General features: G+C 45.1%; 1 protein-coding gene across 15 annotated transcripts in view; it reads left to right on the top strand.

Annotated features, from left to right (window-relative positions):
* The first annotated feature begins 11,057 nt into the window (after nt 1–11,057).
* Nucleotides 11,058–24,965, top strand: part of ACTR5 (actin related protein 5) — a 38,695-nt gene continuing 24,787 nt past the window's right edge. For 8 of the 15 annotated variants that reach the window (XR_010836352.1, XR_010836348.1, XR_010836353.1 and 5 more), the window contains exons 1-5: nt 11,058–11,464; nt 12,843–13,072; nt 15,325–15,494; nt 19,176–19,393; nt 20,063–20,245. Coding sequence is in view for 7 of the 15 variants with exons in the window: in XM_059036305.2 (XP_058892288.1) it covers nt 11,066–11,464; nt 12,843–13,072; nt 15,325–15,494; nt 19,176–19,393; nt 20,063–20,245 (1,200 nt within the window). In the remaining 8 variants the exon portion in view is untranslated. The remainder of the gene's footprint in view (nt 11,465–12,842; nt 13,073–15,324; nt 15,495–19,175; nt 19,394–20,062; nt 20,246–24,965) is intronic. The other 7 variants (XR_010836355.1, XM_067012261.1, XM_067012264.1 and 4 more) reach the window with 1 other exon arrangement.

Raw genomic sequence — 24,965 nt, 5'->3', positions numbered from 1 at the left:
GGAAATGAGTTATACTCCCTGGAAGTTTGGATTGAGACTTTTCAAGAGTCTGCCTACAGTTGATGCTACAGTGATGCTGTGGGTGCCATCTCTGCCAGTTATGGGGTCCAGGAGGGGCCAGGCAAGGAGGGTCCTCTGGCTAGGGACACCCAGCAGGATGATCCAGCAGTGCTGAGGGCCCAGCCATATGAGCTTCCAGCAGCTCCCGGAAACCTTCTGCGGATGGGGTGGAAACAGGGCAGAGAGACTGAGGATGCAGAGGGGATGGTACAGACTCTAGATTGGAGAAGGAAGTACAGTCTGAAGGGAGAGCACAATTAAAGGAATTGTTACCCAGTACCTGGCACAAATTCTGGTAGGTGCACAGGATTTATTTATCAAATATTTGTTGAGCATCTACTATAGGCCACTGGACTAAGGACTGTTCTAGCCCTTAGGGATGCAGCAATAAACAAGATAGACATGGCCTCTGTGGTAGGGGTCAATGCCCTATCCTATGTCCTTAGGTGCATCTGAGTTCACCAGAAGTTGTGGACATTTCTCAGGAACCTGACAGCGAACCATGACAAAGTGCCTCTCTCCATTTTTCTCTCTCTCCTCTGCCCGAGGGCTTTCTAGAATACCTTGGAAGAACAACTTGAAATTGTTGGGGAGTTAAAAGCTCCCAAACACCCAGTCAATTGGCAATAAATGAATGGCTCCTGTCCTATATTGGGATTAACTGTGGTCCATTCCACAAGGTATCTCAGATGGTTCCCAGCAGGATTGAACCTCGTGTGTCCACAAGCTCATCAAAGCCCATTTTATTTGGCTTCCCCTCTCCTTCCCTGTCTCCCTTTCCCTACTACCTCACTTGTCCTTTCTGGGATCACCTTCCAAATGATTAACTACACCTGAGTCCTTGTCTCAGTGTCTGCTTTCCAAGAAAGCTAAACTAAGACAGCTCCTGCTTTTAACCTCGGACAGTGATTCCCAAATATACATCCTTAGACAGGTGCCAGGCAAGGTGAATAGAATCAAATAGGGAGGTTTTCAGAGAGTCCTGTTCCCTGCCTTTACCCCTAGATTCAGATTTTTAAGTTCCTGATGTGCCACTGGTTTGGGATCACTAATATAGAGAAAGTTAGGTCAATGGATTGACGGATGAACAAGTAGGTAGATGGGTCAGTGCGTATGTGCTTTGAAGGTCAGTGGTTGGGTAGATGAGCCATTGTCTAATAGATGGATCAGTGGATGAAGGAAAAGATGGATAGACAGAAGAATGGGTCAGGGGATGAACAGATGAAAAGGTAGATCAGTGGATGGATCAATAGGTGAAAGGAAGAAAAGTGGGAAGGATAAATGGGTCTATGGCAACAAACTTTAAGCACAGTAAGCTCCACAAGAGCGGGCATAGTCTCTGCTGGGCTCTCTACTGTATCTCCACTATCTAACACAGGATCTGATATGCAGAATGTACTTAATACATTTTGTTCAACAAACAAATAAATGAATAAGTAAATAAGTAATTTCTTTTCAAAAAGATCATCAACACATAAATAGTTTTGGAGTCACAGGAAAGTATGAGGTTGTATGGTCCCACCATTCAAGATGGCTGTTCTTTTGCTCTCTGTACATCCCTTGCTTGACCAGTCCTTGCTTCACCTGTACCCTAATCATAGGGCTTAATCAGTAACTACCTATGTGCTTGCTCCCTGCCCCAGGCGCTAGTTTCCCTGGTAACTGATGAGCCAACCTGATGTTAATTCCCCCTATAAATGGTAGCCTCCCTAAGGAAACAATCCCATTTACCACTGTATCAAAAATAATAAAATACCTAGGAATAAACCTACCTAAGGAGGCAAAAGACCTGTGCTCTGAAAACTATAAGATGCTGATGAAAGAAATCGAAGATGACACAGATGGAAAGATATACCATGTCCTTGGATTGGGAGGACCAATGTTGTCATAATGACTATACTACCCAAGGCAATGTACAGATTCAATGCAATTCCTATCAAATTACCAGTGACATTTTTCACAGAACTAGGACAAAAAATTTTTAATTTGTATGGAAACACAAAAGACCCCAAATAGTTAAAGCAATCCAGAGGAAGAAAAACGGAGCTGGAGGAATCAGTCTCCCTGACTTCAAACTATACTACAAAGCTACAGTAATCAAAACAGTATGGTAGGGCTTCCCTGGTGGCGTAGTGGTTGAGAGTCCACCTGTCGATGCAGGGGACACGGGTTCGTGCCCCAGTCCGGGAAGATCCCACATGCCGTGGAGCAGTTGGGCCCATGAGCCATGGCTGAGGAGCCTGTGCGTCCGGAACCTGTGTTCCACAACAGAAGAGGCCACAGCAGTGAGAGGCCCACGTTCTGCAAAAACAAACAAACAAACAAAAACCAGTATGGTACTGGCATAAAAACACAAGTATAGATCAAGGGAACAGGATAGAAAGCTCAGAAATAAACTCTTGCATCTGTGGTCAATTAATCTACACCAATGGAGGCAAGAATATACAAGGGAGAAAAGACAGTCTCTTCAATACGTGGTGCTGGGAAAACTGAATAGCTACGTGTACAAGAACGAAATTAGAACATTCTCTAACACCATACACAAAAGTAAACTCAAAATGGATTAAAGACCTAAATGTAAGACCGGATTCTATAAAACTCTTAAAGGGGGCTTCCCTGGTGGTGCAGTGGTTGAGAGTCCGCCTGCCGATGCAGGGGACACGGGTTCGTGCCCCAGTCTGGGAAGATCCCACATGCCACGGAGTGGCTGGGCCCGTGAGCCATGGCTGAGGAGCCTATGCGTCCAGAGCCTGTGCTCTGTGACAGGAGAGGCCACAACGGTGAGATTTAATCCACTTCCTAGAGTAATGAAAATAAAAACAAAAATACACAAGTGGGACCTAATTAAACTTAAAAGCTTTTGCATAGCAAAGCAAACCATAAACAATCAAAAAGACAACCCACAGAATGGGAGAAAATATTTGCAAATGAAGCGATCAACAAGGGATTAATCTCCAAAATATACAAACAACTAATGCAGCTCAATATTAAAAAAAATGAACAATCCCATCAAAAAATGGGCAGAAGATCTAAAAGGACATTTCTCTAAAGAAGACACATGGATGGGCAAAACATACATGAAAAAATGCTCAACATCATTAATTATTAGAGAAATGCAAATCAAAAGTACAATGAGGTATCACCTCACACCAGTCAGAACGACCCTCATCAAAAAGTCTACAAACAATAAATGCTGGAGAGGGTGTGGAGAAAAAAGAACCCTCCTACAGTGTTGGTGGGAATGTAAACTGATACAGTCACTATGGAGAATAGTATGGAGATTCCTTAAAAAAACTAAAAATAGAGCTGCCATATGATTCTGCAATCCCTCTCTGGGCATATATCCAGAGAAAAACATAATTCGAAAAGATACATGCACCCAAATGTTCATAGCAGCACTATTTACAACAGCCAAGACATGGAAGCAACATAAATGTCCATCAACAGAGGAATGGATAAAGAAGATGTGGTACATATATACAATGGAATATTACTCAGCCATAAAAAAGAATGAAATAATGCCCTTTGCAGCAACATGGACCTAGAGATGATCATACTAAGTAAAGTAAGTCAGACAAAGACAAATATCATACGATATCACTTGTATGTGGAATCTAAAAAGATGATACAAATGAACTTATTTACAAAACAGAAACAGACTCACAGACTTCTAAAACAAACTTATAGTTACCAAAGAGGGAAGGTAGCAGGGAGGGATAAATTATGAGTTTAGGATTAAAATATACACCCTACTAATATATACTAATATATATAAAATAGATAGTCAACAAAGACCTACTACTGTATAGCACAGGGAACTCTACTCAATATTCTGTAACAAACTATATGGGAAAAGAATCTGAAAAAGAATGGATATATGTATATGTCTAACTGAACAACTTTGCTGTACACCCGAAACTAACACAACAATGTAAATCAACTATACCCCAATGCAAAATAAAAATTAAATTTAAAAAAAATCGTAGCCTCCTTCTCTCCGCCCTCACCCCCCGCCCCCGAGTAGTGAAGATTGCTGCCATGTCCTATCTGCTGTCTGTCAAACAAGGGGTGGGGTATCACTCCAGGACCTTTTGCTTCAGATGTGTAAGATGCCCTACCCAATAAAACATTGTTGTCTCTGTTGCTGTCTCCGTGCTCTTTCTTTAGTCTCAAGACTGGGCATTTACAAGGCTTGCAGGCCTGCAGGATACAGCCCAACTGAGGTCAACCAGGAGAATGGGTGGAAATAAGAAAAGCACTGGGCCAAGGACCTTGGGGAACAGCAATATTTCAATTTCAGGCAAAGGAGGATAAGGAAGAGGAGAATTCAAGTCTGATAAAGAATAGTCAGAGAGGTAGGGGAAGAATAAAGACAATGATGTTCTGGGGTTGAAGAAGGACAGGTTGTAAGAAGGAGGAAAGGACAAAAATTTGTTTCCTTTCTCTGGAAAAATAGCATCTGATTTGGACCAGGAATGGGGATGTGGGTATCTCTTGTCTCTAAATCTCAGAGCTTGGAGTAGAAGAAGCATACCTAGAAGCTTTGCAAAGAAGACTGAGACCAGGACTGAGAAACAGTTCTAATGAAGTCTCCACTCTAAAGGGGGATGTATAAAGAGAGGATGTCTAAGAACACCAGTAAGTATGGCAGACCAAGGGAAGCTGAAGAAAGAGGAAGCTCAACAACAGGTCAGTGAAGATGAGGACTGAAAGAGGGCGGCCTTGGGTTGAGTCTCCCAGCAACAGACCCCGACACAAGAATTTGAATGCAAGTAGTTCACGTGGGAACTGATACCAGGAAGCACTGAAGCACAGTGGAGAAGTGGGGGAAGAGAAGGAAAGGAAGAAAGCAAATTAAGGGAACTTTACGGGCAAGTAAGCCCCTGTGTGTAGTTGGATAATAAATTCAATTCAATTAATTGGTATGTATCCCCCAATTTCCATCAGTTACTGGTGGAGGGCGGCTCGCGGGGGCAACTCACAAGCATTTCTAGGCTGCTCTGTGCCAACCCCAGCATGTTCCTACGGTCATAGAAAGCCCTCATACAGCAAGGCACAGAGCTTACATAAAAGCCAGTGGGCTGGTGTGCATGGGTGCTGGGAGTGCCCAGGGCTCCGACAGTATCTTTTGCAGGGCCCTTGTGATGGTCTTGGAGACTTAAATGAGAATAATGTTATTTGGCACAAGCCTCAAGTCAAGAGACTTCCAATGTTGGCTGAGGGTCAAGGGCACCCTCAACGAAAATGTCGATCTTGATTAAACTCTGTTTTCCCAAGACCAGATAAATGTAAGGGTGAGAGGACCTACATAGTGGAAAGGAACCTCAAAATCTCAAAGCTGCCTGAGCCCTTGTGAAACTCTTGAAGGGGCTGCTGATCTCCCAGACCCTATTACCTATTTCTCTCTTCTGGGCTTTGTCATTTTAGCAGGGATTTCAGCTGGAGCAAATGCCTTGTTCTGAGGGCTGAGTAGAAGACAGAGCACTGACTTACCTATCACATTTCCACCAATCAGGGCTCTCACTCATCTGTGGTGAAGCGAACCTGCCCATGGCAAGCACCTTATGGGACACTCTGCTCGGTCCCCTAGCAAAGGAAGACCAAGGTAACATTTGAGCTGGGCCTTGAAGAATGAGTGGGATTCTAGGGGCAGGTGATACAGGGTAGAGCATCTCAGGCTGTGTCAACAGTATGCGCAAAGGGACAGGCTACTAAAAGGCCACGGCAGGGAATTCCCCCCGCAGCCCAGTGGTTGGTACGCCATGCTTTCACTGCCGAGGACCTGGGTTCCAGCCCTGGTCAGGGAGCTCAGATCCCACAAGCCGAGCAGCGAACAACAACAAAAAAGCCACAGCTTCCCCTCTATCCAATGAGCCTATTGGTGGGTTGGCAGAATCTGGGGAGAAGCTGGAAACCCTGTGCTAATTTCCTTGTCTCTAGCCCAAGTCTGCTGCTTGTCTCCTTAGCTACATAATATCTCTTCCTTTTCCCAGGCAGTGGGCTCAAGGAGCCCTGAGCCAGGCTGAGCACAAGGTCTTAGTCCACCATGATGAATCACAGCCCAACAGCCAAACTTTTTTCCTTTTTTAAAAAAAATTTTATTGGGCTTCCCTGGTGGCGCAGTGGTTGAGAGTCCGCCTGCCGATGCAGGGGACGCGGGTTCGTGTCCCGGTCGGGGAAGATCCCACATGCTGCGGAGCGGCTGGGCCCGTGAGCCATGGCCACTGAGCCTGTGCGTCCGGAGCTTGTGCTCCGCAACAGGAGAGGCCACAACGGTGAGAGGCCCACGTACCGAAAAAAAAAAAATTATTGAAATATAGTTGATATACAATGTTGTGTTAGTTACAGGTGTACAGCAAAGTGATTCAGTTATACATATATATAAATATATGTATTTTTTTACATTCTATTCCATTATAGGTTATTACAAGATATTGAGTATAATTCCCTGTGCTATACAGTAGGCCCTTGTTGGTTACCTATTTTATAATCGTAGTGTGTATATTTTAATCCCAAACTCCTAACTTATCCCTCTCCCCACCTTTCCTTTGGTTACCATAAGGTTGTTTTCTATGTCTGTGAGTCTATTTCTGTTTTGTAAATAAGTTCATTTGTATCCTTTTTTTGGATTCCAGATATAGGCGATATCATATGATATTTGTCTTTCTCTGTCTGGCTTACTTCACGTAGTATGATCATCTGTAGGTCCATCCATGTTGATGCAAATGGCATCATTTCATTCTTTTTTAATGGCTGAGTAATATATATATATATATATATATATATACAAAACACATCTTTATCCATTCATCTGTCGATGGACCCTTAGGTAGCTTCCATGTCTTGACTATTGTAAATAGTGCTTCAATGAACATTGGGGTGCGTGTATCTTTTCAAATTATGTTTTTCTCCAGAAATATGCCCAAGAGTGGGATGGCAGGATCATATGGTAGCTCTAACTTTAAGGAACCTCCATACCGTTCTCCATCATGGCTGCACCAATTTACACTCCCACCAACACTGTAGGAGGATTCCTTTTTCTCCACACACTCTCCAGCATTTACTGTTTGTAGACTTTTTGATGATGGTCATCCTGACTGGTGTGAGGTGATACCTCATTGTAATTTTGATTTGCATTTCTCTAATAATTAGCGGTGTTGAGCATCTTTTCATGTGCCTCTTGGCCATCTGTCTGCTTTGGAGAAATGTCTTTTTTGACCTTCTGCCCATTTTTTGATTGGGTTGTTTGTTTTTTTTATATTGAGCTTCAACAGCCAAATTTGATGCCCGTTCCCATTACACCCTCCTGGCCAAGCATCACGCAGACTGGGAAGCAAATATTCCCTTGGAACAGTTTTCTAATGGCTCTATCATCTGAGTCCTGCTGTGCAGACTCCCTCAGGAATAAGAGCATATGCATTGTCTGATCACCTAAATGTGCAGTGCGTATATGTAGTGGTGTGTGTGTGTGTGTGTGTGTGTGTGTGTGTGTGTGAGAGAGAGTTCAGAGACCAACATGAGAATGCCTTAAGCAAAACAGAAGTTGTATTTCCTTCTCACATAACAATCAGAGCTGGTAAGAGGTCCAGACCCATGCTTCTCAAATTTTAATATGCACTTGAATCATTTGGGGATCTTCTTAAAATTCAGGTTCCTGATTCACTGGATCTCGGGTGGAGCTGGAGGTTTTGCATTCTAACAAGCTCCCAGGTTGATGGTGAGGCTGCTGGGCTGCAATCCACACGTGGAGGTGCAAGGCCCTGGAGCACTGATTCTCAAATTTTGCTTCCTTCTACCATCATCTGGGGAGATTAGAAAGCTCCCCATGCCCAGGTCTCACCACATAGGATGAAAGCAGAATCTCTAGGGGTGGGACCCAGGCATTAGCACTTTTGAAAGCTCCCCACACAGCAGTCATAGGTTGATAGCAATGATCAAAATGTGCTGGTCAGGAATTTATGGATTTCCTTCCATGGCAGTGGAGTAACTTCTGGGTTAGAGCTCTCTCTGCCTCTCCTCTCCTTTCCTGGGGGAACTCCACTGTCCACTGTTCTCAGTGCTCTTGGCTTTGCCCTCTGAGAAGTTCTTTCATATCCATGAACCTCCTAGGGATCTCAGAGAGTATCCTCTCCTTGGGGTGGCACAGCTTTCACATTCGGCTTCCTCCTGGTGCAGGTTTGGGATCCTAGGGTTACCTTACAAGTCAAATATATATAGAATTTTGGAGTCCAGGCTTGTGGTTTCTTGACAATGCAATTCCCTCAAAACTTAGCGTTGACCCTGTGGGTTCAATTGTGCCCCTAAAAATGATATGTTGAAGTCCTAATGTCTTGTACCTGTGAATGTGATCTTATCTGGAAATAAGATTGTTGCAGAGGTACAGATGTATTTAGTTAGGATGTCATACTGAAGTAGGGTGGGTCCTTAATCCAATATGACTGGTATCTTTATCAGAAGAGGAAAAGAGATACACAGAGAGAGACACACAGGGAGAACACCACATGACAATGCAGGCAGAGAGTGCAGGGTTGGGTCTACAAGCCAAAGACAGCCAGCAATACCAGAAGCTGAGAGCAAGGCAAGGAACAGATTTTCCCCTGGAGCTTTCAGAAAGAACACGGGCTTGCTGATACCTTGATTTTGGACTTCTAACATCCAGGACCGTGAGAGAATAAATTTCTGTTGTTTTCAGCCATTTCACTTTGTAGTAGTTTGTTATGGCAGCCCTAGGAAACTAACAAACACAGTAGGCTTCTGATCTATCTTCTAGTCATTTCCATGGGCAAATAAATACAGCTATGGATTTCGTCTGATGGTACATTGTGCAATAGAGTAGCCACTAGCCATATATGGCTATTTAAGCTTAAATGTAAATTAAAATTAAATAAAAATTCCATTCCTCAGTTGCACTGATCACATTTCAAGTGCTCTGTGGTCACATGTGGTTAGTGGCTACTGCATTAGACATTGCAGATTGTAGAACATTCCCATCAAAACAGAAAGAACTACTGAACACCGTTGGTCTAGTGTATCAGTCAGTTTTTTCCTGCAATAATGTTGCATAGCAACCCCAGAATTTCAGTGGATTATAAAAACAAACATTTTTGGTATCCATGGAACAGCTCAGCTTTAGGTGGCAGGTTGGTTGGACCTGGCTCCAGGCTACAGTTTGTGTTGGGTTTTCTCCACGTGACTCTCATCCTCTTTAGACTCAGGGCATGTTCTTCTCATGACTAACAGCAGGAGAGTAAGAGGGCAGTCTGAGCCACACAAGCACATTTGAAGCCTCTGCTCAGATCATACCTGGCTAACAGTCCACTGGCTAAAAGTGAGTCCCATGGCCAAGCCCAATATCAATGTCTACGGTGAGAGAGGCCCAATAAACTTACATGGCAGATGGTATGTATGTTCACTCCTCTATAATCCTATTATAGAGGAGAGAAGAACTGGGAACAATAATCCAATCTACATCGCCTATACATAGTGCTCCCCCCCTTAAAAGGTAATACTTTCACACGATTAAAAAATAAAAAAGTATATGAAAAAGTATGCAGTGAAAAAGTCTCCCACACCCGACACACTCACCTTGTCCCTTTCCTTTACAGGCAAACTCTTTTCTTAGTTTCCTGTCCATCTGCATGAAAATACAAGCAAAAACATGTATATTTTCTCCCCACCCCCTTTCTTAAACGAGTTCCCTATAAACTGCACTGCCTTATTTCTTTTAAATATATATCTTGGAGATTTTTCCTTATTAGTATACTTAGGTGTAGTTCTTAAACTTACAATCACTTATTTTTACTCTGTTCTGCTCCTCCCCACTTTCTCAGTTTAATGGTGGATTCCTTCAGATGTCTTGAGAAAATGGCTTGTATTGAAAGGCAACACTTTTAATCTGATTTTGCCATTAACTGGCTCCCTATTTGTCCTAGAAGTGCTCTTAGAGGTTCTTGAGAACATTCTGGGGTCTCATCTCTTGCTAAGGATGTTTATTTACAACCACCTTTTACAATTAACTTGCTTTTATCTCTCAAAGTGTTCCAGAGCTGGGAGGTTAGAGTCAAGGCAGCTGCTCTAATTCTTGCAATCCCCTTGGCTGGTGGAAAGGGGGAAATAGGGCAGGGGAGAGCGTGCCCAGTCCTTTTAGAGCTAAAATTAACCGGCGGGGGGGGGGGGTGTCCCGGTCACATTACCTCCACTCCCACCCTCATGGGCCAGAACTGAGTCACATGATCACAACAAGCTAGGTGACCATGCAGGGGAATTATACCACAAAAAGGAAGAAAGAGAATATGCACATAGTAGGTAACAATTAGCAGTCCTTTTCTCAGCGTTTGAGGTCTGTGAGAGGGTACAGTCTGTAGGTCTTAATAAATAAATCTATTTTAAAACTTTATATTGTATTATATAACACACGTGCAGAAAAGTGCACAAATCGTAAAGAGGACGGTTTGATGAACGTTCACAAAGTGAACACGCCTGACTAGCGAGCTCCTTGGTCAAGAAACTGAGCGGTCGGTACCCCCGAGTTTGTTTCCTTGACAGCAAGGCTAACGGCAACGTAATCATGTGGGGGCAGAGCCAAGGGAGGTTTAAGATGATACCCGACAAATAGGACGTGCCTAAACGGAAAAGAGAGCGCCGCGGAGCTCAGTTCTGGAGGCCAGGAAGGGGCTTGGCCCCTGGCCTTACGCACTCGGGGCGGGGCTTGCTGGCCCAGAGTCCCGGCTACAGCGTAGGGGCGTGGTCAGGACGGATGTTGGGGGCGAGGTTAAGCCACAGCCAGGGAGGGCGGGGCCAAGCGCTCCCGAAGGCGGCCTGGGCCACCTGGGGAGAGGTGAAAAGGCCGTCCGGGATTAGAGAGGAGAGGAGGCTTGGAGAACCCCTTGAGATGCGCGGGGGCGGAGTCTCGCGCGATCTGGGCGGACGCTGCGTCGGGGGAGGGGCTTCGCGCCGTTTGGGCGGACGCTGCGGCGAGGGGCGGGGCCAGTGCGCGCGCTCCAAGATGGCGGCGCCCAGTGTGGTAGGGCCGCCTACGAACGTGTTCCCATTCCGCGATGCCCGCGCCGCGCCGGATCCGGTGCTGGAGGCCGGTCCGGTGGCGCACGGGCCACTGCCGGTGCCTCTGGTGCTGGACAACGGGTCGTTCCAGGCCCGCGCAGGCTGGGCATGCCCCGGGCCGGACTCGGGCCCCGAGCCCCGGCTGCAGTTCCGCGCAGTGTGCGCCCGCGGGCGGGGCGGGGCTCGGGGCGGGGCGGGCCCGCAGGTAGGCAACGCGCTGGGCAGCCTGGAGCCGCTCCGCTGGATGCTGCGATCGCCCTTCGACCGCAACGTGCCGGTGAACCTGGAGCTGCAGGAGCTGCTGCTTGACTACAGCTTCCAGCATCTGGGTGTCTCCTCACAGGTGAAGGGCGGGGTGGGGTCGTCCCTGCTCACTCCGCTCTCCGAGGGATAATAGTCACTCCAGTAGTTCTGATTGTCATTTAGTCATTGATTTAGTCAGTCGATCAAATATTAGGCGCCTAACGTGTGTAAGACCTGTGCTAGGCGCTTGGGGTATGGCAGTGAGCAAAAACAACGTCCTTTTCTCTTGGAGCACATATTCGGGCTCGTTTGTTAATACATTAATTTATTATCAGGTATGTATTGAGCATCTACTCTGTGTCAGGCACTTTTCTAGGTGTTTGAAATACGTCCGTGAACGTATCTTCTGTGCTTATGGAGCGGGTGTGGAAAGTCACTCTAGTATGAAAAAACAAACAATAAACGATAGAATTAAGTAGTATATTCTGTGGCATGATAGAAGGACAGGAGAGGGTTGCATGTTTTCAATAAGATGGTTAGCGGGAGGACTCGGGAAGAAGGTGTTGTTTGAGCAGGGACTAAAGGAGATGATTGAGGGAGCGCTCCTTGTGAATATCTGAGGGAATAGTATTCCGGAGAGAGGGCACAGCCAGTAAAAAGGCCCTGAGGCAGGAGTGTGCCCTAATCCTAACTGAGGGCAGCCAGAATGAGGGGGAGGGTAGTCAGTGGAAGAGGAAGTCGGAGAGATAATGAGGGGACAAGTCACACCTTATAGGCTTTTACGCTGAGTGAAATGGGGAGCCGTTGCAGGGTGTTGAACAAAAGAGGGACATGACTTATGTTCCAAAAGGATCACCATAGCTGCTGTATGGAGATGGCCGGGGTCATAGGGTAGAAACAGGGAGACCAGTTAGAAGGCTGTTGCAGTTAGGAGGTGAGGGATGATGGTGACTTAGATGAGGGAGGAGTTGAGCATGTGGTAAGAAGCAGTTGGATTCTGGAGATATTTTGAAGATAGAGCCAGATGATTGGCTGACAGTTTGGATGGGGCTTGACTTAAGTTGACCTTACTTTCATAGTTTCCAAAGCAACTTGCAGGAGAGATGGGTGTTTTACAGTTGCTTCTGATCCAGATTTTTGATTGGAGACCAAAAGCCAGTTGAGCCCTTGCAATAAGGATTTCTGTTTCTTTTTAGGCTTTATTATTATTATTTTTTTGTGTGGTACGCGGGCCTCTCACTGTTGTGGCCTCTCCCGTTGCGGGGCACAGGCTCCGGACGCGCAGGCCCAGCGGCCATGGCTCACGGGCCCAGCCGCTCCGCGGCACATGGGATCTTCCCGAACCGGGGCACGAACCCGTGTCCCCTGCATCGGCAGGCGGATTCTCAATCACTGCGCCACCAGGGAAGCCCTCTTTTTAGGCTTTAAAAGGAGTATTCTCTTAGCACTTACCAGTTTACTCTTTTCTTTCCAAGTAGGGCTGTGTCGATCATCCCATAGTTTTGACAGAAGCCGTGTGCAACCCACTGTATTCACGACAGATGATGTCCGAGCTTCTCTTTGAGTGCTATGGGATTCCTACCGTTGCCTATGGAATAGACAGCCTCTTCAGCTTCTACCACAATAAGCCAAAGAACTTGATTTCCAGCGGGCTCATCATTTCATCTGGATACCAGTGTACACATATTTTACCCATCTTAGAAGGGAGGTGAGTTGCACTTATGGCATTTGGGTGCTGTTTTGAGAAGCATTCAGGAAACGTTTATTGGGCGCCTGATTTAAAGGTGGAGTGGAAAGAGCAAGGACAGGACCATGAACTGGCCTCTGGGCTTAGTTCTGACTTCCCTCACTGTGTGAGTATAGATGTCACTTCATTGTCCATCCTTTGTGACCTCCTGGATCGAATTGGGGTAGATGGTCCCTGAGGTCCAGATCCATAATTCTAGAACTTTATGGTTCTGACTTAATGGTGAGATGGCTAACACTGTACCTGTAGGTAGTAGGTGCTCAATAAAAATGTTCTGGGTAAATTATTTAAATAGATTTAATTTAGACTGTCGTGTTCTGGAGTCACTTTTTTCTTTTTCAAATCCCAGCTTTTTATTTTTATTTATTTGTTTGTTTTTGTCTGTCTTGGGTCTTCGTTTCTGTGCAAGGGCTTTCTCTAGTTGCGGCAAGCGGGGGCCACTCTTCATCGCAGTGCGTGGGCCTCTCACTATCGCGGCCTCTCTTGTTGCGGAGCACAGGCTCCAGACACGCAGGCTCAGTAGTTGTGGCTCATGGTCCCAGCTGCTCCGCAGCATGTGGGATCCTCCCAGACCAGGGCCTGAACCCATGTCCCCTGTGTTAGCAGGCAGACTCTCAACCACTGTGCCACCAGAGAAGCCCTGGAGTCACTTTTTAATAAGAGATTTTTTATGTTTTAATTTAAAGCTATTTAATGACAATCATTTAGACCTTTCTTTTTAACTACTGTACCTGGTACATAATAGGTACTTAATAGATGTTTTCAAGTTCTATAAAAGGTGAGGGTAGTTTCTGTCATGTTTAAAATCTTCTTGTTTTATAGCTGGGTTTTCGTTGTCTGATAAAGAGACTAGGCCGGGGAGGGAGGGATAAATTGAGAATTTGGGATTAACAGATGCACACTACTATACATAAAACAGATAAACAACAAGGATTTACTATATACACACAGAATTCAATATCTTGTAATAATCTATAATGGAAAAGAAACTGAAAAAGAATGTATATATAACTGAATCACTTTGCTGTACACCTGAAACACTGTAAATTAACTACACTTCAATAAAAAATTAAAAATTGAAAAGAGAGAGAGAGAGAGAGAGAGACTAGGTCAGCATCATGCTCTCCTGAGAAGGTTTCTCTTTGCATAGAGATAGAGAGGGTGTGTAAGTAGTGAGAGAAGACCTGGCTTCGGAACTGAAAGCCTGGATTTGCAGCTCTGCTGAGGAGAAGGTACTTCTTCACTGAGTTTCCTAACATATAAACTTGGGAAAAACTGATTTCTCAGGGTTACCTTGAGAATGAAACGAGATAATGTAGATGATGGCACTTTGTAAAACAGTCTGAATATTTAAGTGAAAATAAATGCTGTTGAATTTATTGAGCCCTATAGTGGGAATTTCTCTTGACGTTCTTACAAAAATTTATGAAGAAAAAAGTAATTCTTAGATATTACCAAACCCTCCTGCTATAGAGTTTTCTATCTTACGTAACCAGAATATGCAGAAATTAAAAATAATATTGTTATGTTATATTGAGAAAAGTGATTTTACCCAAAGGCTAAGAAGTGATCAGATTGGGGCATATCATGGTCTGTGCCGGCATCTGCTGGTGAGGTGTGATACAGCCGTGACATTTTAGTACACAGCAAGTTCCTAGTGCTCTGCTCCTCTGACTTTCTCACGTTGAGAAAATAAAGGTACTCTGGTTCTCCTCCCCTTCCCTTCATGTCAGAGGGACCTGGGTCTCTTAGGAGATTACAGTAAGCCATTGTGTATGTGATTACTTAATGTGTTTGCATAAGTAGAAGTGGAGTGTCTAGGGGAGGGGTACTCAAAGTCTGGCCTACACTAGAGGGACTTGGGAAGCTTGTCAAAATGCATATTCCTGGGGAAAATGCATATTTCTAGGCCCTTCCCAGAGCAGATGAGTCCTTCCGAGATGCTTGCCAGAAGTTACCTTCTGAGATGCTTGCCAGAAGTTAGATGTTCATGTGTCTGTTTGGATGTGGTCTAGGAATGCCTGCATTGGGTAAGAGGTTGCACTAAGACAACTTTAAAGTTCCTTCCAACTGTTAGGTTTTATTTCCCCCAGCTGGTCAGTTGCTTCCTTATTAGCCTACATCAAACTATTCTCTGCCCTAGTGCACATGCTCCATATTCTCTCCTCCACATTGCCAAAAATTTCAGTGCTGTTTCCATCCCTTGGTTGTAGGTTGGATGCTAAAAACTGCAAACGCATCAACCTGGGAGGAAGCCAAGCAGCTGGCTACCTCCAGCGTCTCCTGCAGCTGAAGTATCCTGGGCACCTGGCAGCCATCACTCTCAGCCGCATGGAGGAGATCCTGCATGAGCACAGCTACATCGCTAAGGATTATGTGGAAGGTACAAAGAGGATGTTTGCTTGCAGCTTTCAAATGTTGTCTACCTTTGGGGTGTTCCTTAAATTGTTCCCAGGGTGACTCTTTCTCTCTTTTTTTTACTCTTAGTACTTTTTAGCATTCCCTTCCCTTTTTGGTATTTGTTTTCCTAACAGACTTTTTCAATTAATTGATAACTTGCATATGTAGGTTCTTTTTCAACATCGTTTTGGCTACTCTGGTTCCTTTGCCTTTCCATATAAATATTAGGATCAGTTTGTCCATATCTACAAAACAGTTCTGTTGGGATTGTGATTGAAAGAACATTAAATCTGTAGATCAGTTTGTATATAAAACAATAACATTCTAAATGTAGATTCAGATATAATGTTAAATCCAGATTGGGGAGAATTGACATTTTTTTTTTTTTTACTATGTTGAGGCTTCTAATCCATGAACATAGTATGCCTTTCCATTTATCTAGATCTTTATTGATTTTTTTCATCAGCATTTTATAATTTTCAGTGTATAGACCCTGTACATGTTTTATTAGATTTATGCCTTATTATTTCTTTCCTTGTTTTTTTATTTCAGTTTTCAGTTGCTTATTGCTATTGTATAGAAATGCAGTTAATTTTTATGTCTTTACCTTGTATCCTGTGACCTTGTGAAATTTACTAGTTCTAGTTTTTTGTAGATTCCTTGGGAATTTCTAGGTAGACCTGTCATCTGGGAATAGGGACATTTTTATTTCTTCCTTTCCAATCTGTTTGCCTTTGTTTCTTTAGGAGTGGTAAGAGTGGACATTTTTGCCTTGTTCCTAATTGCTGATCTTGTGGTGGGGAAAGCCTTTAGTCTTTCCCTATTAATTATATGATGTTACCTCTAGGTTTTTTTTTTTAACCTCTAGTTTTTTTACAGATATTCTTTATCAAATTGAGGAAGTTTCTTTCTGTGCCTAGTTTTGCTGATCATTTTTATCATGAATGGATTTTGAATTTTGTGAAATGCTTTTTCTGCATCTGATATGATCCTATGGTGTTTGTGCTTTGGACTGTTCATATAGGAGAGTATCATGATTGCTTTTCAAATATTGAACTAGCCTTGATTTGGGGGGATAAACCCCACTTATTCATGTATATTATTTTTTAATATATTGCTGGATCCAATTTGGTAAATTTTGTGAGGTTTTTGTGTATATTCATGAGGAATATTAATCTATACTTTTCTTGTACTGTCTTTGTCTTGTTTTGGTATCATGGCAATGCTGGTCTTATTAAATGAACTAGAAAGTGTTCTCATCTACTTTCTGGAAAAGACTGTAAATAATTGATATTTTTTTTTTCTTTAAATGTTTGATAGAATTCTCCAGTAGAACCATTTGAGCCTGGGGATTTCTTTTTCTGAATGAATTCAGTTTCTTTAATAGAAGTAGGCCTATTTAGGTGATTGCATTGGTGTCTTCTTGTTTGCTTTAGGTTTATTTTGCTCTTTTTTTCTAGTTTCTTAAGGTAGAAGCTTAGATTATTATGATAACTTCTTTTTAATATAGGCATTTAAAGCCTGAATTTCCCTCTCAGCAGTACTTTATCTACATTTCACAGATTTTGGTATGTTATGTTTTCTTTTTTACTGAGTTCACATATTTTCCAATTTCGCTCAAGCCTTTTTTATTTGGAACCATTGATTATTTAGAAATATATTATTTTATATCCAAGTGTTTGGAGACTTCCTTGTTATCTTTCTGTGGTTGATTTCTAGTTTAGTTTCATTATGGTCAAAGCACTTATGTTGTCTGGTATCAGTTAAACTTGTGAAGATTTGTTTTAGGACCCAGGCACGATCTGCTTTGGCGAATATTCCATATACACTTGCAAAGAATTTGTATCCTGCTGTTGTTGGGTGGAGTATTCTGTGATGCCATTTAGGTTCTATTGGTTGATGGTGTTGTTCAGTTCTTCTATACCCCTCTTCATCTTCCATCAAGCCATATTGATTATTAAGAGTGTTGAAATCTCCAGGGATAATTGTGAATTTTCCCATTTCTCCTCTCAGTTCTGTCAGTTTTTGCTTTCAAGTGTCTGAAGCTCTTTTGTCAGGTAAACATTTAGGATTCTTACGCCTTCTTGGCAATTGATCTTTGACCATTATATAGTGTCCCTTTTTATCCCTTGCATTTTTCTTTGCTTTGAAGTCTGCTTGGACATTAACATAGCCACTCCAACTTTCTTTTGATTGGTGTGTCATTCTGACCTTTTAATCTGTATCATTATATTCAAAGTAAGTTTCTTAATAGTTGTGTCCTTTTTTTAAAAAAAATGATCCCTTCTGTCAGTCTCTATCTTTTAATCGATATGTTAAGACCATTTCCAATTAATTTAATTCTTCTTATGTTTGGGTTTAGGTCCACCATTTGATTTTTTGTTTTCTGTTATTCCTTCTCTTTGTTCTTATTGGTCTCTCTTGCCTTCTTTGGGTTATTTGAACGTTTGAAAATTTTTTTTTTGGTATTCCATTTTAATTTGTCTATTGTGTTTTTCTTTTTTTTTTTTTTTTGCGATACACGGGCCTCTCACTGTTGTGGCTTCTCCCATTGTGGAGCACGGGCTCTGGACGCACAGGCTCAGCGGCCATGGCTCACGGGCCCAGGGGCCCAGCCGCTCCATGGCATGTGGGATCTTCCCGGACCAGGACACAAACCCACGTCCCCTGCCTCAGCAGGCGGACTCTCAACCACTGCGCCACCAGGGAAGTCCTATTGTGTTTTTCATTGTATATTTCTCGTGTAGGTTTTTTTAGCTGTTGCTCTAGAGATGACAGTAAACAGGCTTTTCACAGTCTTCTTAGAATCTCTGTTTTACCAGTTCAAGTGGAACATGGAGATGTCAGCATACCAGAGGCCCCCCCCTTTTTCTTTTTTAAATTTATTTATTTTATTTATTTTTGGCCGCATTGGGTCTTCGTTGCTGCTTGAAGGCTTTCTCTAGTTGCGGCAAGCGGGGGCTACTCTTCATTGTGGTGCATGGGCTTCTCACTGCGGTGGCTTCTCCTGTTGCGGAGCACGGGCTCTAGGCGCGCGGGCTTCAGTAGTTGTGGTGCGCAGGCTCAGTAGTTGTGGCTCGTGGGCTCCAGAGCACAGGCTCAGTAGTTGTGACACATGGGCTCAGTTGCTCCACGGCATGTGGGATCTTCCCAGACCAGGGCTCAAACCCGTGTCCCGTGCATTGGCAGGCGGATTCTTAACCACTGTGCCACCAGGGAAGTCCCCAGAGGGCCCTTTATCCTTCCTCCTTTATGTCAGACTTGTCTTCTGTGTCGCATCTACATACATTGGAAACCTATCAGACGTCGTCATGGTTTTTACTTCCAATTGTCAATGTATTGTAAGGAGCTCAAGAGGAGGTTAATCTACTATGTTTAATCAGATTTTCATCATTTCTGTTGCTTTCCCTTCATTTCATGTGCTCTAGATGGTATCCTTTCTGTCTGAAGAACTTTATTTAGCAATTTTCTCAGAGCAGGCATGTTGGCAGGTGTGTCCAGGTCTTATAGCTGCATTTCGCTGATTGGGTGGCTTCAGAGATGGGATGGAGTGTGCTTCCTCCATCTTACCCACACCTGGAACCCTGGAACCCTGGTGCCGACTTTCTAATCTCAGTGCTAATGGTGTTTCCGTTTCCTAACTTCCAAAATCATTGTGTTGAAGAATTGCAGAAATGGCGGTGCCCCGATTACTATGAGAACAATGTCCACAAGATGCAGCTCCCGTTTTCCAGCAAGCTCCTGGGCAGCACCCTGACCTCCGAGGAGAAGCAGGAGAGGCGGCAGCAGCAACTGCGGCGGCTGCAGGAGCTCAACGCGCGGCGGCGGGAGGAGAAGCTGCAGCTGGATCAGGAGCGGCTGGACCGGCTGCTCTACGTGCAGGTGACAGCGTAGCCTCCAGGGCGGGACCTCAGCCTTGCTCCATAAAATGCATCGTGCATCTTTTTGACCTGAGGTCAAGAAGGGGTCTTTGGGGGGGGTGGTCATCCATGTAGAGATCGTGCGTGTAGAGGACGATGTAGCAGCAGGACCTGAGAGCTGTGGACCTGGCTTCGTTGATTTATTTTATCCTTGTGGTCCCCTTTGTTTGATTTTTAACTTTTTGGTTTAAATGTAGCACACGTGATGTGAAGCGCACAAATCTTAAGTGTCCAGCTCAATGAATTTTCACCATTGAAACAGGTGATGTATCCAGGTCAAGAAACAGAGCATTACCAGCAGCCCAGAAGCCTCCCTCAGCCTCCTCTTAGTAACTTTCCCATCTCTTCTCACCCAGAAGCTAACATTTCTGACGTCTGTCCCCATAGATGAGTTTTGTCTGCTCCGGTGGTGCTGGGATGGTGATGCATGGGAGCCCAGAGATGGCTGGGGAGGAGGGCTTCGTTGCGAAGCTTTGATGGTGGGGGGTTCCATGGGGAGGCACGCTCAGGGAGCTCGGGGAGCCCTCTCCCGCCGTCGTTCTCTGTCCAGTTTCTAAGTTCCATCTCCTTCCCGTGCGTGATTGCCCCAACGCACATCTTTGAGGATGGATTGTGACTGCTCGGCTTGCAGGAGCTTCTAGAGGATGGCCAGATGGATCAGTTTCACAAGGCCCTGATAGAGCTGAACATGGACTCCCCGGAAGAGCTGCAGTCCTACATACAGAAGCTCAGTGCTGCAGTGGAGCAGGCGAAGCAGAAGATCCTTCAAGCAGAAGTCAGCCTCGAGGTGGACGTGGTAGACAGCAAGCCAGAGGTACTGCGGGCCTCGGGAGGGAGGTCCCGTGGGGTGCTGTAGAGCAGGGGTCTCCGACCCCCGGGCCGCAGAGCAGGAGGGGAGCAGTGGGCGAGAGGGTGAAGCCTCATCTGCCGCTGCCCGTAGCTCGCGTTACTGCTGGAGCCATACCCCACCGTCTGTGGAAAAATTGTCTTCCGTGAAACCGGTCCTTGGTGCCAGAAAGGTTGGGGACCGCTGGTGTAGAGAGAACAGCCCTTTCTGGGGGCGGGAGGAGTGTCCGGAGAAGGCTGGCCTCAAAGGGGTTGTGACCAGACTCGGGGGAAAGAGAGCAGAGTGGTGTGTGAATCTACGGGGACACGGGTGGGGGCAGGGATGGCACTGACCTTGTACCAACTGAAGTTCTGACCCAAGGGGTTTCAGCTGGTAGAGCTCTGGCCCCCGGGAAGGGGATGTGTACGAGTAGAGTAGGAAGAACATACACACGCCTATCGTGTGGCCCATCTTGAACCTGAACCTGCCCCTCTGATGGTTCCTGGGCAGTTAGTCATATGCCCCCTTAACTTTCTTCTGATCTTCTATTAAATATATCATGGTTGCTCTTTCATGCACCTCCCTTCCATCTCCATGCACCCTAAGGACAGGGTTCATGCTACATGTACAGTTTAGGAATTTTTTACAGCCGCTAATAGTCATGCTCAATAAGATATTTGTGGGTTGATTTAAGATCAGCTTTTTGTTAGTTACTAAACACTAACTCTTTGATCTTCTCTCTGCTTTTTGTTTCCCTGCCAGTGGGCTGTTACTGTTGATGTGGCCAAAAGGGCAGGTGGCGGGGCTGAGATAGGATCCTGGCTAATTCATACCGTAGCGCTGGGCCCCTCATGGTGGAGGGGCTGCCTGCAGGTCACACCTCGGCCCCAAGTCACTGGTTGGCTCTCCTGTCTCTAGAAGTGGACAAAAGTGTTAATAAGTGGACACATTGTTGCTGAATCTGTCATCTTTAGAGTGCTAAAACAAAGGAACTTGTTCATTGCCTTATGACACTTGTGGGGCAAGATTAGCCAGTCCAACTGTTGATTTTTGTTTTTAATCAACTTTACCTATACTTTTAGAAAGAAACAGTCTTGTGGAAAACTCCAGTTTGCTGCTGGATGTAGTGTGGTGCTTACCAGGGACCTCAGGGCCGTCCTTGGCTCGGCAGGCAGCCCGCTTTGCAGTGACTGTGTCTCAGCTGGAGGCTGACTCTCGGTTCCTGCTCTCAGCCTCACCTTCCCCACCTCTCCGACAGTCTGTAGACCACGTGAGGACAGTGACTGGCCGTGAGCATGCGTGACTGATGAAGCAGATCCTGAGTCAGGCTTCGTCGGCACAGCGTACTGGATCACTGAGATCCAGGGTAGAAGTGCCTCGACCACCATCTTATTCTCGCACAGCGTCCCACATCAGCTTCCAGAGAACTAATGTGCCTTTTCTAGTTTGCTCCTTTTCCGGTCTGTGTTTCAGATTGGAGCTGTTGTTTCCTAGGATCCAGATCCACATTGCCTTTGTTGTTTATTCATCTATACTCAGTTTTATCGTGCTTATCAACATGTCCACAGGACATCAGCACCTTTATATCAGAGATGGACCACTAAGCCACATGCACGTGGGGGATTTCAGATTTAAAAAGAAAAAACCAAGCGGCTGTGAAGATCTGATTCCCAAGCAGTCGGGGAACCAGTTTTTCCTTTTCCTTTTTCATTTTTCTGCATTTGTTACATGCCCTGCTTCAGTCACTCTGTTTATTCATTCAGCAGATATTTAGTAAGTCCCTACTTTGTTCTGTGCTCTTAGGGTACATATTCAAATTTCTCTGGGCTTGGGGTGATTTTGAAATGTTGTACTTTAAAAGGTTTCCCTACGTACAACAAATTTGATGAATCGATCTGTCCCCAAAGCTTTAATGGTCAGGGTGATTGTTAGAGATTAGATCGATTACAGTAACACTCGTGGAATAAATTTGGCCATGACACTGGCCAGCCAGTTCTACCTTTCAAAAAGTATTTGTTATATTTTCCAACCATATAATTCTTTTAGAGTGGAGAGAACAGATTTATGTGGACCACAGTTCATATTGAAATGCAATCTAAGCAGTAATGCCTGCACTGGATTAATACAGCTAAATTTTTTAACTTCCTCTGTTTTCTAAAATCCATTTTTTCGGGATTTCCCTGGTGGTCCAGTGGTTAAGACGCCACGCTTCCAATGCAAGGGGCGTTGGTTTGATCCCTGGTCGGGGAACTAAGATCCCACATGATGCGTGGCACGGCCAAAAAAATAAATAAATAAAAATAAAATCCATTTTTTCCTACAGACCAATGCATGCCGGCCCTCGGTATTCTGCAGGTATTCGACGAGGATGTTGTAAAGGAGTAGGCTTCCTTTTGAATACTTTTTTTTTTTTTTTTTTTTTTTGTGGTACGCGGGCCTCTCACTGCTGTGGCCTCTCCCGTTGCGGAGCACAGGCTCCGGACGCGCAGGCTCAGTGGCCATGGCTCATGGGCCCAGCCGCTCTGCGGCATGTGGGATCTTCCCGCACCGGGGCACGAACCCACGTCCCCTGCATCGGCAGGCGGATTCTCAACCACTGCGCCACCAGGGAAGCCCTTGAATACTTTTAAAATATACTTTAAAAATATTTTAAACACTTAAAAAATTTTAAATACTTTTAATATACTTTAAAATACCTCCTAATGAAGTGTTTAAACTAAAAGATGCTGATTTTGCATCGCTACGAGCGCAGTGTAAGGGGATGGGAGGCAGGAGCACAGCGTGCGAGCACCCTTGTTTGTTGGAAAAGACAATGGGCCCAATACAGAAAGTGCTCTGGCCTGACGAGCCAAGATCGGAGCTGCCCGTTCCTTGTTGTTATGCTGCTCCAGGCTGTTCCGGGGAACCATGCTGCATCTTCTCTGAGGGCCTTTGGCAAACTGTTGCTCTGTTCAGTTCCAAAAGAACAGTCATATTTACGTTCCCGCATGCCACCCAGTACACGTGGAGACCCTGGCAAACCCTGGGGGGAGAGAAACGAGCCATGGTAGAGAAATATGTTCTGTCTTAGATGCGTATCGTCGGCATTGAAATTACCAGCTTTGTTCCTCTCTGTGAATCATATGAATTGGGATAAGGAAAATATCTTTTTATCATTTTTAGTGAAGCTAGAAGTTATCTTATTTTTAAGGTGGGATGCTTTTGAATATAGCTAGATATGAAGGTGGATAATAATACTTTTGTCACAGCTGAAGAAGCCTTTTGAAGCCCAGACATTCTGCAATCCTCTTTATTCTAGAGAAATTTGAGGGTTGCCAGGGACTATAGGGGTACAGAGGTGACTAAGATGCAATCCCTGTCCTCCTTGGTACCTCAGAAAACAGGGCTACAGGACCATACTCAGTAATAAAACTTACCAAGTGTGGTGGTAGGTGTGTGTGGGAATACAGAAGGAGTTTTGAGAAAGGATTGGGGTATTTGAGCTGGGCCCTGAAAGATGATTTGATTTCAGCAGATAGCAGATGAGGAAGGAAGGACTTTTTAGATGGAAAGAAGCACACGTGCGGGGAGCAGGGCACATCGGGCACAGAGAGTGTGGGAGATGAAGTTGGAAGGGAGGCCATGGCCACCTATTAAGGTCTTTATCCATCGGCCCGGTTATTATCCTTCAGACAGAGCCTTCGAAGAGTGCTGAGCAAGGCAATGATCTGATGAGATTTTATTTTAGGAAAATAACTGGCGGCAGTTAGGATGATGGCTTTAGGGAGAGCAAGGCTGGAGGTGGGAAGACAGGATTAAAATGCGTGTAGTCATCCAGAAGAGAGCTGATTTTTGTCAGTGGCCTGAAGTTTGTCAGTGTCTCTTGGGGTGGAAGGTGGAGGAGGACACACTTCCAATGTAGGAGCCAAAGATCCTGGTGTCGTTCAGAGTGGCAGTTGCTGATGATAACAGAATATGTGCCAGACCCTGTGCTTGGCGCTTGTGCAAGTATCATCTTGATTAATTTTCACAATTCCGTAAGTACTGTCTTCATTCCCTTTTTATGAATAAGGAAACTGACGTTGAGGCGAGGAAAGAAACGTGCCCAAGGTTGCACAGCTAGCAGCAGCGCAGCTGAGAGACCCGAGCAGTCCGGGTCTAGATTGTCTCTTGTCACTGAGGCTGGGTTGAAAGGCAGCAGGGGAGGTGGCGCTGGGGACTGAGCTTAGGGAGACGATGAGATGGGTTCTGAGCCCCCCATCTCTGGAGTCTCTGTGGGACTCCAGGCAGGACTGTCCAGGACCCAGCTGTGGAAGGACCTAGAATCACACAGGGAGTGGAAAAAGAAGAATGCCTGGGGAAGGCCACTGCTGAGGGGTCGGGTGGAGCCGAAGGGAAGAGTGTAAGGAGAGGTTTAAGACAACCTGCTGACCGGTGACAAAGGGATGGCCTGGTAGCGGTCTGGGGCTCTCTCTACTCCTGCCTCACCAGAAGCCTGCTTCACGTGTCTGCTGCTACATAAAAAACACTCCACACTTAGCGGTGTGAGGCAGCAACTGTGGTAGTGTGCTCATAAATGTGATGGGTCAGGAGTTCAGACAGAGTGGAGCAGGGGTCTCTGGGACCTCAGCCGGGAGGACTTGGACAATTGGGAACTGAACTCTCTGGAGGGTTTTTTCACTTCCCTGGCATCTGGGCTGGGATGACTCAGCGGCTGGACTCCACAGAC

The sequence above is a fragment of the Kogia breviceps genome, chromosome 14 (assembly GCF_026419965.1).
Source record: "Kogia breviceps isolate mKogBre1 chromosome 14, mKogBre1 haplotype 1, whole genome shotgun sequence".
Lineage (NCBI taxonomy): Eukaryota > Metazoa > Chordata > Mammalia > Artiodactyla > Physeteridae > Kogia > Kogia breviceps.
The sequence above is the reverse complement of the archived record's forward strand: the minus strand, read 5'-3'. Positions and strand labels throughout refer to the sequence as shown.